The sequence below is a fragment of the Thunnus albacares genome, chromosome 15 (assembly GCF_914725855.1).
Source record: "Thunnus albacares chromosome 15, fThuAlb1.1, whole genome shotgun sequence".
In the NCBI taxonomy this organism is placed as follows: Eukaryota; Metazoa; Chordata; class Actinopteri; order Scombriformes; family Scombridae; genus Thunnus; species Thunnus albacares.
In genome coordinates this window covers 17,931,464-17,949,424 of record NC_058120.1, presented here as the reverse complement: position 1 = coordinate 17,949,424, position 17,961 = coordinate 17,931,464, and the positions used below count along the sequence as shown (strand labels likewise).

The 17,961-nt window shown below is 40.1% G+C and overlaps 1 protein-coding gene across 15 annotated transcripts in view; it reads right to left on the bottom strand.

The window, feature by feature from the left end:
• meis2a (Meis homeobox 2a) overlaps positions 1-17,961 on the bottom strand; it is a 195,314-nt gene that overhangs the window by 70,523 nt on the left and 106,830 nt on the right. For 7 of the 15 annotated variants that reach the window (XM_044373976.1, XM_044373975.1, XM_044373978.1 and 4 more), the window contains 5 exons: positions 8,728-8,954; positions 7,023-7,164; positions 6,657-6,707; positions 6,205-6,255; positions 5,545-5,694 (listed from right to left, as the gene is read on the bottom strand). In XM_044373976.1, the coding sequence (XP_044229911.1) occupies positions 5,545-5,694; positions 6,205-6,255; positions 6,657-6,707; positions 7,023-7,164; positions 8,728-8,954 (621 nt within the window). Of the gene's footprint in view, positions 1-5,544; positions 5,695-6,204; positions 6,256-6,656; positions 6,708-7,022; positions 7,165-8,727; positions 8,955-9,147; positions 9,395-9,433; positions 10,278-17,961 lie in introns of those variants that run through there. The other 8 variants (XM_044373980.1, XM_044373987.1, XM_044373989.1 and 5 more) reach the window with 4 other exon arrangements.

Sequence of the window (17,961 nt, the reverse complement as noted above, 5' to 3'; positions counted from 1 at the left end):
CTTGTCTGCAAAACAAGGCAGCAAATATCACAACAACAGCATTAACTTTCCACGCTCAACAAGGCGACAAAAGCAACAGCCTTTCCTCCCCTATGAATAATTTAGTGGGTCTCTCTGAGCTATGGAGGGTGCATCATCAGACACCATACCGCGCAACACAAACACACACAACCATTTTGTTATAACCCCTGTGGGTCTGATAAAGTTCAAACAAGTTGTAAAAAAAAAAAAAATCATGTCACCCAAACAGTCTCCTTCAACCTACACAAGGAGTCCTCGAAAATAAAAAAAAATCGAGGAAGAAGAAGCAAAAGAGGAGAAAAAAAAAAGGCCTACAGCCCATGTGACTATTCCCTAAAGCTGGGCATAATTAGGAGTCAAACATGGTTCACTCCATGCTCTTCACTAATTGTGTTAAAGAGCAGTGTTACCAGGAGGAGGAGGAGGAGGAGAATGCCAGCAAGCAAACACACATACATGTGCAGGCGGGAACGCACACACACACAAACACAATAGGACTAGATGGAGAATAAGATACAAAAGAAGCACGGTCTCTAGGGGCAGCCTTTTCTATTTGCTGGGGTTAGCAACTGGTGACTGATAATACAAGTTGTAATTAATATAAAAGCAGGAGACAATATGGGGAGGAAGGCTTGTAGTACAGCCAGGCCACATGAGAGCGGGAGAATGCTGCCGTCTCCTCCGCTCCTGTCCCCTGTTTCTCATTTACAAACACCTGCCTGGTGCAATCTCACTTCCCTCACTGCACTCTGCCTACATCCCTAGGAATTTCAAATAAAATTGATTTAGCGGCATCATTGAATTTCCCTCAAATTCCCCTGGAACCTGGAGGGAAGGGAAGAAATCTGTTGGTGTGATAGCAGTGTAAGGTATAGACTGAGAACAACTAGCCTTGTGTGTGTGTGTGTGTGTGTGTGTGTGTGTGTGTGTGTGTGTTGGACATACAGCAAAGAGAAGCTACAGGGATCCTGTGCTGAACATGTACAGAATCGCTGACACACCAGAAAAACACAGGACTCGTAAATCATAAAGCGAGCTGACATTTCAAGACACATCTTGCCACATGGCATAAACAGAGAAAAACTCCTCACATATTTTTGGTTGGGTTGAGCACGTAATTATATACAGCCCATTTAGAAAAATTTAGGTGCACCTCTATTGAACAGCTGAGTATTTACAACACCCTCAATTATCTAGAATATAAAGAGACCTTAATTTAGCAGCTAATAATTCACCGCAGCATGTTTTAACAGACACGATTGACTGATTGTATTTATGCTTGAAAACTTTCTCTGAGGCAAAACCAACCTTATTCACTGTAGTGAGTGGCACATTACATGTACAAATATGTCCTCAGAGAGAAGAGATTAAATTAAAAAAAAATGCAATTTCTATTGTGACTCATGAGTTTGGCACACATCAAAATGACAGTGCTAATCTAAAATATGAAATGAAACAGACAAGTCATTATAGATAATTCTACTTTCAGTTAGTAAATAACTGGAAAATATGGGCTTGTAAATGAGTATGTAAATATATGTCTGTATTATCACCGACTGTGTGTTGTATTTAAGTACAAGTCAACATACATGTATCTCGTGATCCTAAAATGACTCCTCGGCAACTGTTATTCATTGCGGGTATTTACAGCAGCACTTTTACATGCAGTTAAAGGAAGGGGAGTGTGGGATATGCAACAAGTGAGCCTAGCCTCTCTCCAGCCACCGTAGCGATGATTAGATATGCCTGCCAACAGGGCCCTGCCTCTGAACACTAATCAAATAGGAAATGTAAGGCCAGACATCCCACCATCACAAAACAATTGTGTAGAACAGACAGAGCGGTCCAAGTCAACGATGCACTGTTTTCACGAGGGGGGGAGAGATCCAAACGCAGTCGGTCCCCGAGGAGAACAAAGCTAGTTGAATTAGAGCACCTCCAAAACGGAGAAATTCCACGGTTCAGCAGGCCGGCTCGGCCCGAGGGCTCGCTGTCCACAGGCAGTGAGCGGAGGCAGAGGGCTGCTCTGCACCACGCATAGTGACATACAGAAACAGGACATTACTGAGCACCCATCGCCCCTAATACACACAGTAAATCACTACATGGGCACAAGATGAACTATTGCATTACTTGACTGAACCTGTGACACCACCATATCTGACCAATGGTCTACTGCACCCAGAGTCTGTACCAGAGAATCAAATGTAAACAGAAAGGGGCTTTTTTTTCTTCTCCCTTTTCCCTTTCCAGCCATGCAGAGTCAAGATAAGCTACACCATAACCCTCTACGGGAACTACTATCACTCCCTGAGGAAAGCTCGCCAAAACAAAGCGGCGGGCCCTGCAAATCCTCCAGTATGTCTGTATAAGTCTTAAAGTATGCAGAAATGCAAAAGAGTTTCAAAAGCATAATGCATATGCATAAAGGAAATGAAAAGCCTTCTGCTAATATGTAACTAACTGAAGAATCGGCACAATAGCACAGAAGACACAAAGGCTAATTCATTAGAACAGATAATATTCAGACACTGTTAATTCTATTTGCCTCCCTAATTGGATGTAGCACAGAAGAGACCAAAATTTTATTATTCATTAATTAAAAGACAAGAGAGCAAACCATTGACAAGCACACACACTATACCAACCTTTTACACTGCTCTGTGTTTTTTTTTTTCTCCCCTCCTCATCACCCTTCACGTGTAATACAACATCTTTTTTTCCTCTCTTTTAAATAGGATGGGGTTGATCTGAGGAGGGGCGATGAGTTAGGAAGCCTTGGGTGGGCTACATGGTTGAGATAGTCACCGCAAGCGAATAAGGGAAATCAACAGTGTCAGCAAGGCCTCATCCCGCTCTCACTATACCATAATCCAATCATCTCTGAGACAATGCTGCATTCAAGTGTAAATAAAACTGTGCTCATTATGCTCCACTGTCAGGTATGAAGAAGGGAGAGGAGGGAAAGAAAAAGAGGTAGAAAAGGAAGGAGACACATACACGCATAAAAACAAGCTCAACGGGCCGCCTCCTTCACAGTGAAGAGCCTCATCATCTCCAGAAAAAACAACTTTCACCAAATGAGATGTAGCCCAGGGCTATATATTAAAAATGCATATCAAAGCAAAGAAAAATGGACGTGAGAGATTCTAACTAAATAAATTAGCATATCTAACTATCAAATCGCCTTCCTCTCTTCAATGGGAAGCGAGGACAGAAATGAATAATAAAACAGAGCCAAATACAAATGAATAAATAAAATAAATAAATCAAGACTAGTAGGACAGAAATTGCTTTCCATCCAGCGGCGCAGTTTTGCAGCCAAATACATTTTGTGCATTGTTCCCATATTCAAAACACATTTAGGCACGTAAAGCTGGACTCCTTTCAATAAGACATGACTGCTGGAGAAGTTCCTACAAGGGTTTTAGATCATAACTGCACTGAACACACAAATGCAGCGAGAGTGCCATTTTTACTTCAGTAGTTTAACTTTCTGCATTTTTTTTTTCTTCCCACTAAAGCATCGCGAGGTGCACGAATGCTCACACACACACTACAAAAATAAAGCTTTGTCTTTATAAAAAAGCAACAATATACCAGAGTGCGTATTGTTCAATAACTTAAACTATTCAACCATTATTAAAAAAATCACTTCTCAGCTCAGATGCAGCTCTAAAGTCAAACAAGGTGGGGGGAAACTCTCTTCTGCTTTTGTGAAATTCAGCCCAGCAGTTGGGTATAATAAAAAGTTCATTGGTGCCACAAAAGTGAAATAAATCCCTCAAAACTTAAATACATAATGAGGTGGTCAGTCCAAATGACTCCAAGATGAATGGCTTGTCATGCTGTCATGCACCTTCTTTGTTTATTGCTGCTCCTGATTTACTTTATTGGCATATCTAATTTTCTAATTATCAAAATATTTCTCACAAGTGGACTGCTGAAAAAAAAAAAAAAAAAAAGCTGGTGTCTAAGCACTGGAGGCACCATTGGAAATTGGCTTGAGTATCAACCATCTGCCATGAAACTAAACAGGCTAGTTTATCTAATCTCTACAATATAAACAACAGCATGCCTCATTTCTACACTTGTGTTGGAGGACCACAATATTGTCGCTCTGACCGCTTCTCAAAGCAACATCGGCATCTTAGGTCTAATTACGTTTTAATTCACCTTGTGCAGTGCGCTGCTTGTCCCTGTAAACGCGACGGGCTTTCAAAGGGAATCCACTGCTATTAGGCCTATAGCCAGACCCAACAGATGTAGCGCAGTGACTTTGCATAACACTTAAATCTGCTTTAATTCCTAATAGGCTTGGCCTTGTGCTGCACAGATATTAACTAGTTACTTTGTTGCAATAGCTGCACATACACCCCCCCCACCCCCCACCCCCCCTCTCCTCCACGCACCCCACCACCACCACCACCACCACCACCACTACCCCACCAAAACATTAGCTTTATCACAGGCATGCAAGACGCAATAATTCACAGATATCAACTCAATATTACACTGTCAACTCAATCCATATGGCGGGGAGAGCCTGTGTTTATTACACCGAAAATGCACGATTTAAACCAGGGTATCGATCCTCAGATTTAAAGCTGTACTTCAGGTGCATATAATTGAATTCAGCATTATGGAGCCTCCAGCCATAAAATGGGGAGCAGAGTAGAAAGCCACTGCAGAGCAAACCACACGGCAATCAATACGAAACAATTAAACACATTAACATCAACAGCAATGGAAGGCCTCCAGACGAACCATCATATGCCTTGTGAACTTGACATTGATGGTAAGCCTTTAGCTCTGAGATCTATTTCAATAGGCTACCACTTTCTCCACCTCTGCAGCAAAATCCACAGCTTTACGCACAGGCCATATCCAGCTCCCACAGCCTCATATATATAAAGCCCTTTTCTTTTTAAATATTGGCCTAAAGCTAAAGCTTACCGCTGATACCCTGCTTTAACGTTAAACCTGCGTAACAGATAATTGCCTCACGTTTTTTTTTTCTTTTTTTTTCAGCGTGCAACACTCCAATAACGCACGGCAGCGATTTACACACACACACACACACACACTACACACACACACACACACGCACGCACGCACACACACACTCAAACCTCGAACACACAAGCAAGCACTGCATTATGCACACATGACTGGCTCTAATCAAAAGACTAAAACAATAACTAAGTCTATTGTATCACATCTAGCTTTTGACCTTAGAACATCGATCGGCAGATTTTCCTTGCAGAGCAGACCATGCTCTATTTACTGATGGCACAGCAGGGTCACACACTGAGCAGAGGCTAAGTAGCCCAAAAGTTGGCATTATGAGAAACATCATAAATAAGATTATTTAAAAGTAGTCCATTATCTATATGCAGTTTCTTTTTTAAAAAAAAAAAAAAATCCGAATTGCTCAGATGAACTCCATCATAAACAGAAAAGCGTGCACACACAAAAAACTGCACATCACACATTACAAATAAAATAAATGTTATTACTCACATGATCTGCAAGGTTAGTCGACGATCCCGAGAGTTCTTCGTGGTCTGATTTTGAGCTGCCATCCCGTTCGTCAATAACTAGATCTATTGGCATTTTTCCTTTCAAACAACTGATGTACCGGTGGCAAAAATTGTCGCAGAGCTCATGCACCTATAGAAAAAGAAAAGGAAGAAAACACCTTTTTCAGGATGGGGAAACGCTTCAACCAGTCCAAGAATAACTCCAATTAAGGGGCATTATCGGCGGCAAGGAAACAATAGTGAAATTGTTGCAGTGCTTATTATTCTCCTGAGACTGGAGCAACAAGTTGAACGACAAAAAAATAAACAGCATGCCGTAAGCTGGCGAAATAATGAGCAGTTGAAACTAAATCTGTGGATCAATAACAATGTACAACGTGAGCAAAGAGGCTTCAGCATGTTTTATCAATAATCACTCCAGCTGCATAAATAGTTGACTAAATAAAATAGCATATTTTATGAAAATGATAAAACCTGAAAGTTTCCGGTTTATTTTTAAATATATGCTGATAAGTAAAGCACTGCACTGGATATTGAATATTGAAGTAGGTTTAATATCAGTGAACATACATGCTGTTTGTGCAGGTAGCATCATGCAGGTCAGAGAGCTCTAAAAAATATAAAGATTTATAATATTTACCTTTTCTAATTCCAAGAGGTGAAACCGTAATACTTGTATGGCTTGTATCATCTGAAACAAATGAAAAGGAGCGCGATTTATATCACAAAATGTACGGTAATAATATTTGTTACAACAGTGTAGACTTATTATATGATAATCCTCCCGTCATAATATAGTACACACTATAGCCAGCAAGAGTACAAACTATGTTGTAACTCTAAAAAGAAGCTGCTTCTCACAGTCTAATAAGTCATTACACAGCGGTCAGCTGGGTCAGTAAGGTGGGAAGATTGAACAATGACAGCTTCACTTGAAAACTGATCTGACATCTGTGCGGAAGTTTAAATTATATGTTCACATATTTACTGTGTGATGCTGCGGACAGTCCAGAGTATCCCAAAACAAGGCAGAGTACAACCACACTGAAGCGAGAATTATTGTGAGACAGAGAGGTCAAAGTGTGCGCTTACCAAATTGTCCAACTCTGGATTTGATGAAAATAAAGGTTTTTCTGCTCGGACCTAAAATAATACACCAAATGTCAAAGTTAGTTTGGTATGAAATGAGCGGAATGTGCGTCTATTTTTTTCTTTTATTTATTCTGGGGTGTAATTTGATAACATAAAACTCATAAATGAGACAACTTTTGTGTTAAAAAATCTGCAGAGAACACACACTATTCTTTAATCATATGTAGAGAGACGTTTCATTGCACACAAAAAAAAATAATAATAATGAAGCAGGCAGAAAACTATGTGCCGTGACGCAGCCACAACACCCACAATATATATATATATATATTTATATATATATACATTTGATATTTTGAAATTGACCTGTTTGGCAAAGACTGCAATGTCCTCATTGAAGGAGTCTGAGGAGCAGACATCGCCGCCTGCTACGCCGGGCTCCCTCGGAGTACACGTCGCCAACTCGCACTTCTCAAAAACCAGTGCGAGCAGTGGGAATAAAGGGTGACTGCAAGAAGGGAAACACAGCCTGAGTACATGCAGCACACCCGATCCACAATGCCCACTGCAAAAAGTGTCCAATCAACCTGCATTTCTCTTCTTTCTCTGGCCAAAGATCCCACTGTTCCTAAAGAAACTGATAATATCTCACCGTTGGATGAGACTATTTGACTTTTCCCCCAACTGCATAATTTTTTTTACACAGTTCTCTTAGAAGAAGTGACGACAGCTTAAAATAAAGAATAAAGCTGGTAAAACAATATCTCTTGTTTCCACATGTTATTTTTAGAAGCTGCTTTGAGTTGGGAACAAGCGTAATTGCGCATCTGGCTTTTTTTTTTTTTTACTACTCGTTCGGGGGGGAAAGTAAGGATTTTAGACTCAATATGATATTAATCGACTTGTTGAGACTGACATTTCTTTCAGTAGCCTACATACTGAAAAGGCTGAGAAGTCATCAAAACTCTGCAATAACAAAACTGACACACGCGACAGATGCCACTAAGATTTTAGAGAAATTATCACCTTTAAGCAAAAATAAAACTTACAATGAAATAATAAATCTGCAGAGTTACTTTTTTTTCACGAACTGAGACACCGAGGACTTTAAAATGCTCTTCCTTAATGGGCCTATAGCTTTAACAGTGATGCAGGGGTGAATAAAAAAAAAAGGTAAACTTGAATTTTCAGTCGGCCAACATCAGAAGACAAACATTCCCCAAAATCACTTTTAAAATCTAAACTATAATTCCAGGTAAATGGGGATATTTCTATAACATGCGTTTACGTCATAAAACTGGCTTCAGATTTTTTTTTTAATAATGTCATTTATATTTGTGTCAGTCTAAAAAAATGAAGCTAAACTTTATTCCGCATCTAAAACGTGAGTAATAGAGATCAGTGGATCCCTGATTGTAATGATACACTGTGGATTACAGCACTTTCACGTGTGAGTGAGAAATATCTATAAACACGTTTTGCAACCATCAGTAAGAACATCTAAATACGTTTTCTTCCAATATGTGAAAATAATCTGATAATAGCATATTTATACAGACACACGGTGCGTTGTAACACGTCCTGCGTGTGTGTGTGTGTTTCATTTGTAAACATTTTAGAAGTTTTTGCAGGCAACAACAAGAACGTTGAAATTATTCCAGATTATTTGAAAGACAGACAAATAATAGTGTTCTGTAATATTAAAGCAAAGTTTATAACATGGGAGCAATTGTTGTGATGTTGAAAATTGTTTTTATTATATTTCCATGCAGTCTGTGACTTTCAAAGCTTGGACTACTATAAAGGGAGAGAGCTTCCTTTTTATTTCATAGCTTGTATTTCAAGCTCTAGGCTTACTTACTGAAGGCTTGACGATGCCTTCTACAAAGCGTATAAAATTACACATTAACAAAACTCCCCTCACCAACAATGGGGCTCCAAAATTGCGGTCAATCCTGCACAAAACACTGTTTGAATTTAGTGGTGGGAGAGAAACTTCAACAATACTAACTTATAGAAAAGCTGAAAAATTAGGGGAAAAAAACATATATTTGGTCCATGCAAACCTTACCCATAAATTTGATCTTTATCCCTCTTTAAAACGTCGTTGACAGCAGAGCCCATACTGGTGGGCATAACGTTTGGGTGAGGAGCGTGTGCTCCGTAGTGCTGGCTGGCGTGCAGCGGCGGTCCGTGGTTCAGGTGGTGGACCTGGGGAAGCGGCCGGGGACCATGCGGGTCCCCGTACATCGACGCCGGGACTCCGTCCATCCCACCGTAATGGGCCAGCTCATCGTACTGGGAATAAAATCAGAGCAAAAGTCAGCGGGCTGCCCGGCTACTTTTTAAACAAATGTGAAAAGTACAGAAAGCATGCCGTCTCATTTTGAATATACGCAAAGCAGAAACCAATAAGCTGTTGCGTTGAAAATGCGCTGCAGCCAGGGCAGAAAGTATCATATATTATATCTGCTTAACGGTTTGTCATTACCAAAAACATTATAACTTTGGTGATCCCGGTATGAGAGTTTGGTGGGTGAAAAGAGAGAATTAGTTTGGAGTCTCCTGTGAAACTGCTTCACGACTGTCGCGGAGGCTGTCGGTAAAAGCAGAGGCTGTCACTTTGCTTGAAGAGTAAGGGCGCTGCAAAAATGTCAAATATAGCGGCTTTGATAGGAATACTTTGTAAATTTGCCACCACCCGACAAGAGGTTAGCGATACGAGGGCCTCTCTACAGTGGATTTGAACAGGTAAGTGTAGGAGATTTAAAACCTACCCTTTGCGCCATCAGGCTGCGCTCCAATAAACTCCTGAATCTGTCGTATATTTAATATCCCAGTCCCGGTTAGAAAGTGATTTAGTGGCAAGATTCCCTTTTCAACCAACTTTGCGAATTCTCCTATTCGCCAGTGTGGTTAAGTTGAAATCGTAGCATCAGGGAGTTTTGCAATTTTTCTTGTTTTCCCTCTTTCCTCGGAAAAAAAAAATAAAAAAATGCGCCAAAGTGAAGGTTACAATCGGCCCATCAACAACCTGCATGTAACTAAACTGTCGTGTCTCATGGCTTTTTGCCACTCCAGCTGTCAATCAAAGCCAGAGGTTGTCAAGGTAATGAATGAATGACGGTTGGTGATGATGTTCAAGAGAAGGACGAATCTTTTTAGTCCGTTTTCATCCCGCAAGTCCGCGTCTCCTTTAATGCCTCCAGATCGCTATCTTGTTTTATTATCACTGTAAAAAAAGAAAAAAAAGAAAAAAAGCAGTAGAAATTAAGAGATTGCGATTCAGATCTTTCCTTTCTTTCCCCCGTAGGTATTTCGTCTATCTGGCGAGACTGAGATGAGTGAGTGTCAGCGAGTGTTGGCAGGTTGGCTGCTAGCTTGCTTATAGAAACAGAGTCAGTTCGCAGCGCTGAGCGGTGGGCGAATGAAATGACGGATCCCGGAAGTAGTGGTGGCCATAGCCAGTCCTACAGCAGCTCCAGAAAAGAGAGAGGAGAGACCAAATCTTGTGATATGCAGAGTATATGCGAGGCACAGGGACGGCTTCAACTCCACACTGGTGGTAAAAGCCAAACTCAGCTCCAACTCCCACCCAATTCCTTTTCGCCGAGAGGAGTCCTAAAGAAAAAGCAGAAAAGGCTGTGTGAGGAAGGTTTAGCAGCGCGGACACTTAGGCTGCAACTGCTTTGGGTTGAATTAAACACAACACTGACTCACTTCAACTGATTTAGAGTTTAAAAAAGTTAACTTTAAAGCAGAATTATGCATTCAAACTTTTACGCACGGTAAAATGTTACATACATATTACAAAATATATAAACTTTTATCCATTCTCAGTCACTGATAGAAGTGAAAGAAAAGAGTATAAGGCATCTTCGGTGAAAATTACCAGGACATCCTATGAAAGCTGAGTTTAATATATGAGCATGACGCTTACTTGTTATCTGTTTGGTGTTTATAAGCCGCTGTGCCTACGTAATATCTCAGTAATACCTCCTAATCTCACAACTAATTATTGTGCTGGTCGTTTTGCAAATTAAACGACACGCAGCACCCCTCTAAGCCTAGAATGAACTTTTCCAAGAGGTAAAAAAAAAAAAAAAAAAAAAAAGCTTTTGGAGAAAGTAATTTTGTATGTTTCTTTCGTCCAATCCCTTCTCTTGATAGAAATCTGTGCCTTACCTCAGAGTAGTCAATTATCAAAGCTCCCCAAGATCATCAATCATGTGAGGAGATTGAAGTTTAGAGGAGGAGCAAAGCTCCGGCCATCGATTGCAGTGAAGCCCTTTTTGGAGCCTGAGCTCTTTACGCACAAAACAGAAGCAGGCCATCTATCCCCTTTAATATTTAGCTCCATCAATGCTAATATGGCATCATGGCTGTATTGATAGGTTCTCACATAAAGGCTCCATTTATGGCTCCGTGACATTTTTGATGGTGGAAATTAATTATTCACAGGTTAGGATTAAAGTAGACACACGCTCAAGGAGATGGGCTGTGGCTACCGTTGGAGGGTCAATAAACTCTCCCAACAAACAAAATACCAAGCAGAGTTGTTCGGGGTCGATTGCAGAAATAGCAGTTTAAAAAAAAGAAAAGAAAAAGATTTAATAAATGAAACCGTGACAACAGTTATGTTTGTTGGCATAAAGGGGGGGTGGGAAGTGTAGGACTGCAGGGTTTGACAAACGGCTGTGTGGACATTTCAACGTGCAATACCCCGGGAAGGAGCTGCAGAGCGGTGCGCAGAGAGCCAAGGCATTCACCATCTCCAAGTCTCTCTTACACTCTGTAAACACAACCAGCCCGGCAGACTCTGCTGCTATTGAAGACTGATATTTTCATAAGCTAAATACTATCGTTCACGTTGATTTGCGCACTAACGCTTGACTTTTGTTTTCATCCTCCTCCTTTGGACAACCATGGTAAGTAAACCTTATACTGTATCTACCGCTTTTGTTGTGAACGCGCGTCCTTCCAGGCGCAGTGAAGGGGAAGTTTTGAGGCTGGACTACAAAAAAAAGCGAATAAAATTAATATATTTTCATATTAATGATAAAGCTGCCGCTAAGTTGTACAGTAGAGCATCTTTAAAAAAAAATTACAAAACCTCGAGCGAATTTTTAAAAACACATACTTCAGGATCTTAAGCTCTTTTTTACCGGCATTTTTACGCATTTATCGTGGAAATATGTGATTTGCCCCCGAGGAGAGTGATGTAAACACCCGAAGAGCGTGTGAAAATAGCAGAGGCTAATTATGCGTGTCCAATGTACGGCTCCACAGAAACCCTTCCCTATAAAACTTCCAGCAACGACTCCTAACGGCGTGAAATTTTAAAACTCCTTTTGTGAACGATTTATTTACGAGTATAATGGAGTCTATTAACAAAACGCGTCATAATTAACAATATTTAGTTAATTTCGCCTAATAATATCCTTTTATGCGACATAAATAGTGTGTTACACAAGTCGGTGTTTAATTTACTAATTTCATTTTAATCATCGTTCACTCAATAGTTAATTAAAATTAATTTTCCCCTCATAAACAAGGCCTGTGCCAATTTAACTCCCCTGCTTATAACCTGACCGCGTTTATAATCCAGATAATCCCACAAGGACAACTATCATAGACAATTACACTTTTTAAGTAGTTTTCTTACAAGTGGCTTTCACGTCGCGGCCCTTTTCAGGTGCGCACACACAACTCTTACACGTTTGAAAAAAAAAAAAAAATCAGTGGATGGCATTAACAGGCGGTAAAATTTCATCTGGTGGTGTCAAATTGAGGTCAGTTTAGGGTTAAAGCTCTCGGTGTCCGTGTGGGACATGGCCAGCTGCGTTTGGATTCATTAGGGGGGGGGGAGAGGATCCATTTCAAGGAAAACACTACTGGGACAATCACCAGGCTAAAGATCCACTGCATGTCACATCCTAAAAGGTGCACCATGGACCGCCTGCATGCGACCAGAGCGCCAGCACTGAACTTCCACTCCTCTGTTTACTCTTTGCAGGACTTACAATCCCTCTTGCCCTGCAGGGTTTGGTTGTTCTCACACACGCACACATACACACACACACACACACACATACACAAACACACACACGCACACACACAAGCCTGTTGCTAAATATGGAGAGAGAAATGCATTGTTGATTTAATTCCCTCAAAAAGATCACTGATATGAAACGAGCTTCAAATCCTCTTAGTGACCTTAAACACTCCTGGAGAAACAATCGGCGCTCAACCGCAGGGACAAATAAAATCACCCTAATCTTGTTTGTAACTTTGTTCTTCTTTGGCCCTCTTCAGTATTTGAGATTATGTAAATTAGCAAAGCTAATGTATAGAGAGGCTGAGATAAGAATGGATCATAGACTGACTGCTGGAGAGGCTCGGAAAGCAGAAACCTTGCAGTCCATTTCTTTTTTTTTTTCTTTGCGTAAATTACTAAATAAAAACAGAATGCATTTGATGATGCATAATTTAAGTTAAAGATTAAAAATTTGAGCCCAATAAAAGAAATGCATATTTGCGTCGCCATCTGTAGAGACGACAACTATTAAATCTTCTTCCTCCCTACGAACTGCATTGGATTTTCCTCATTTGTTAACAGATTTCCAGATGATCTTATTTCTGATTTATTTATAATAACTTGACTTCTCGGTGTTTTCCTTTTTGCAGAAAGCATTACCTCAGTCCCCTGCATCTGAACTCTTTTTGACCCCAGAGTGAAATGTGACTATAGGGTTTCAGAAAGTGGAGTGAGCAACTCAAATACTTGTAAAAGTTTCGCGACTAACTGTAAATTCTTCAGCTCCAAAGCCTCATTTTCCCCTCCACCGATTCTCAGAGTCTGGTGTCAGATGGTTAGTAAAGGGAGGAGGGAAAGGGAGAGAGAGAGAGAGAGAGAGAGAGAGAGAGAGAGAGAGAGAGAGAGGAGGCCAACGTGAAATGTAACTGTGGCTTTTCCCTTCAAAGAATCGGAGGGGTACATGAGAAATATGTGGCCCTCTAGCGACACCTGGCGGCCGCAGCGGAGGCCGATCTGATGAGCGCTTTGCAACAAATGAGAAAAGGCCCACGAAAGAACATCTAAATGTGCCGAAAGTCTGTCCATAAAGTACAACAAAATCGTATTTTAAAATTCAAATCAAAGGCTTTGCAATCAAATAATTATTTTTTTGACACCACAGGACTGCCAATATAAAAATATAACAATATGAAGATTTGAATGTGTGCGTGAGTTTGTGTAATTCAGACATTTGTTCCTTCTATTTTTTTTTTTTTTATCGACGCTGTTATAAGACTTGTCACTGTTCCACACGAACAAGAAAAATGTGGCCTTTATTAGCCGAAGTTTGTCTTTAATTATGTGCGCAAGAAATATCATAAATTTATTTTATCGTCTAATTTATTTTCATATTTCCATATAAATCAAAATCAGTTAGATATTTTTTGAAATTAACAATTAATCCGCTGGTTTATATATAACTGTAAATATGATGTTTATGTGATTGTTTTATTATTGTTTTAATTTGCACGATTTTACATTCTGCTGTTGCAGGTGTTATTATACGTTAAAATATATATATATAAAAAAAGATTAAATTAAACTTAAAGCAAAGTCTAAAAAATGGATTAATGTTTTTGTGAAATGGAAAACAGCGCGTTAAAATAACCAATATTATATAAATAAAACATCACCGCTGTGAAATAACCTTTTTTTTTTTTTTTTTTTAAATGCTTCTTCATCTCCATAAAATTCTTTATTTTCAGGTGTAAAACTACAAAGCGATATTTTCCAAACGAATTTCAAAACGAAGCGCGTTTTCCTAACATGTAAAAGAGGAATATTTTCCAGCCATAGTTGGTCAGAGAAAAACTCTCCTCCTGCTCTGCAGCCTCTCTGCTCTGCTCGCCTGTGACACAGTTGGAGCAGGTCACCGCCGAGATTAGAGCCCGTCGTAAACGCCTGTGCGGATACACCAAATGCTGATTTAATGAGCTTGCATTGGGTGTTTGTCCCAGAATATCTGGTGTGCATGTGTTAGTAATCCCTATTTCCCCCCTAACACGTGGCTTGATAGGGACACCCTAACATTCACAAAGCGCTGTGAATATTTGGCTATGATTTCCTCTTCTTATATATATATCTATCTATATATATAGATATATAGAGATATATTTCAGTTAGATTGAACAAATCGAAGCATATAAGGCCTGTATCCAGCCACATTACCACATGTAATTGAGAGAAGTTTAAGTGGAGGCCGGGAAACCGAGGAGTTAATAGCGGTGACCCTCTTGCTGTGCCTCTGTCGCTCATCATTTATCAGGCTTAAGGGGCTTAAACAGGCAGCACAGACCCACCTTTTATTACATATCAAACCCTCTCTCCCTTATCTACATTATAGGAAATACATGCATCGCTGCCTGTTATGCGGATTTGGAAATAGAAACATGTCCAATAAAGTCGCCCTCCTCCGCTGATCAGAGGAAATATGGCTTTAGGCGCTGGAGAGACAACCCGAGCGGTTTAAGCCTTTATTAAACTGTCTTAATTCTCCTCTGCACTTTGAAATGAATGTAAATTCCACTCTTGTGTTGTTTGTCCAGTGCGGAAGCGAATGGAGGGGGGAAGGAGGGGAGGGAGGGAGGGTGTGAAAGTGCGGAGGGTTTTTTTTTTTTTTTTCATGGTTTCAATATGATTAGGATAGGAAGGGGATAAAATTGCAGAAGACTTAAAGCATTCTGCCTCCGAGTGCCTGCAAACTTGCCTACAGCCGAAATAATGCATTCAGCGTTAAGTGCGTGAGTGACATGAAACGTGGCTGTAAAAAAAAATATTTCATCCAAACTCAGGCTGAAAATATCAGACAAAACTATCTGCATCAATTAAAACTTTATTCATAAAATTAATTAAAGGTGAGAAGGGAAAAAAAAACATCAGTGAGGGAGTCTTGAACCTAAAAGTGTATTTCTTTATATAATCAAACATGCTTTTATAGTTAATGCTTTAGTGCTAATTTTTTATTCCATATGTGGATTCAGGAGCTAGATATATATATATATATATATATATATTTTATTATTTTATAGAAATGCTGTTACAGTCTTTCAGTTAAACTTCAGGGCCAAACCCAAGTTGTCTGCTGCTGGTTTCCTCCAAGGAGAGCTCAGTCAGTCAGCCTGAACGCAGCTGCATTCACATGGAGTGACGGGTTTTGATATTCTAGTCACACAACAGAGTAAACACTGCTCTCCTCTTCAATAAACATCATTGACAAGGTTCCATATCCAACCATTTGAAACACTGAGTTTAACCCCATTAAGCATCAGCATTTTTTTTTCTTCCTCTTGTAAATAAAATAAATCACAAGTTTTGTGTTTTGAATGTTGTTATCAAAATGTATAAAGTCTTTTAGCCCACATCATGTATGTACTGTAACAACTTGTATTCTGTTCTCATGTAAATTTGCTTCTTCAAGTGGTGATTTCCTGATGAATTAAAACATTTTAAACTGTCTTTGGGTTTGCTCTTCTCTCTCATTTTGTTGTTTTTTTTTATCCGAATGTTTCTGCCTCAGCACACCGTCACATACACAGCCAGCTCATCACTAAAAGCTTTCATTGAATAATCTCTCTCACTCACACACACATGTACACACACACACACAGCTCACAGTGACCAGTCTAATTTAACAACTGAACCCAGGAGACACAACACCAGTTCATTTGAGTTGTAATAAACTTTAGTGTATCTCCTCTCTGGGTAAAAAAAAAATGCATTTCTGTGACCTCATGCCTTCACAGCACGGGACAGTCCTGCTACAAAACCCCACAGCTGAATGTTTAAAAAACACACTTGCTTAACACAACACAGTGCATGTCTTCATCTTGACTCCATCTGTTTGAAATACTCGCAGAAAACAATGCAGGTAAACAAATGCAGATGGTTTGTTTGTGTTTGTGTGTTTTTTTTGTTTTTTTTTTTCCTGTTTATGTGTTCCCATTTCCATCCCCTCTCTTATACCCACAGCCCAGCTCTCTCCCCCCCTCCCCTCCCCTCCCCTTCTCTCCCCTTCCTACTTCACTCTCTCCCTCCTTCCCTCCAATCTGGTTCTGCAGGAGTTCACATGATCAAGCAAGGTACCCAGGTAATTACCTGGCATTGTAAAATAAAGCGACCACTGATTCAAATGAGGAGTGAAATATCAAAGACCAGCATTGCCTTTGCAGCCACTACTTATCCACACAGGAGACAGAGAGGAGATCTGAGTGCTCGGGGACCTGCAGAGAGGCAACAACAACATTCAGCCTTCCCATCCTAGATAAATATCACCAATGGGAGCAACAGAGCCAAACATGCCCAGGTTCACCAGTAACAGCGTATTTATTTGTATTACATACCCTCCTTGTCCATTATTAGCTCGTGCTCTCCTTTATGGTGGCCGCAGTGCAACTTTAACAAGGAGTATTTTGCTCTATCCCCGGACCTTCCTGATTTGCATCCTGCTGAGTCTCTCTCTGGGGTCAAAGGTGGGAAATTTATGAATCTGATTGCGCTCTTCCTCCTGCGCGTTGTTATGTTGAAGCAGGCTGAGCGGTCATATAATGTTTATAATCTTTTGATACAGCGTTTATTCTATATCCTATATTTTATTTTACTCTTTTACAGTTGTGCAGTATCATATAAACTTTTTTTTATATCAGCATGCACCTTTTTTCTCCCACAGCACTGGATTGATAATAATAATTCAATATACCATGTATTATCTTTAGCTGCGTAAAGATACCTTGATTTTTTTTGGGGGGGGGGGGGAGAGGCAGCGCCGACAAGACCTTTGACACTTTGACACAGTAAGTGGAAGGTGATCTCAAATGAACAATGTTGTTGTTCTGGAAACAATACCTGAGAAAGCTCATTTCTGCTCCCCTCACGTTCGAAGTCGACAAGCGGCGTCCTGGGATTTCAGTTCGGCACAGAAAGAGCACCTGTAATTTGACTTGCCACGTCTAAATGGAAGTTGAATAGGTTACATTGTGCAACAACAAATAAAATGCTTGCAATGCTTTAGTGAGTGTTTTTCATGGTTGGAGGCGAAATGGGGTTTTCGGTGACGATGTTTGAGTGTTTAATGCTATAAACACACAGGCTTCTCTCCCTCTGGCGTATGGAAGGCTCCCAGGGACACTTTGCATGTAAATATTCATAGGGTGATGGGATGGGCTATTAATTATTAAGCACAGTAAAGACGTGTAATACTTCAGCATTTAACACATGAATCTTATCTTTTTT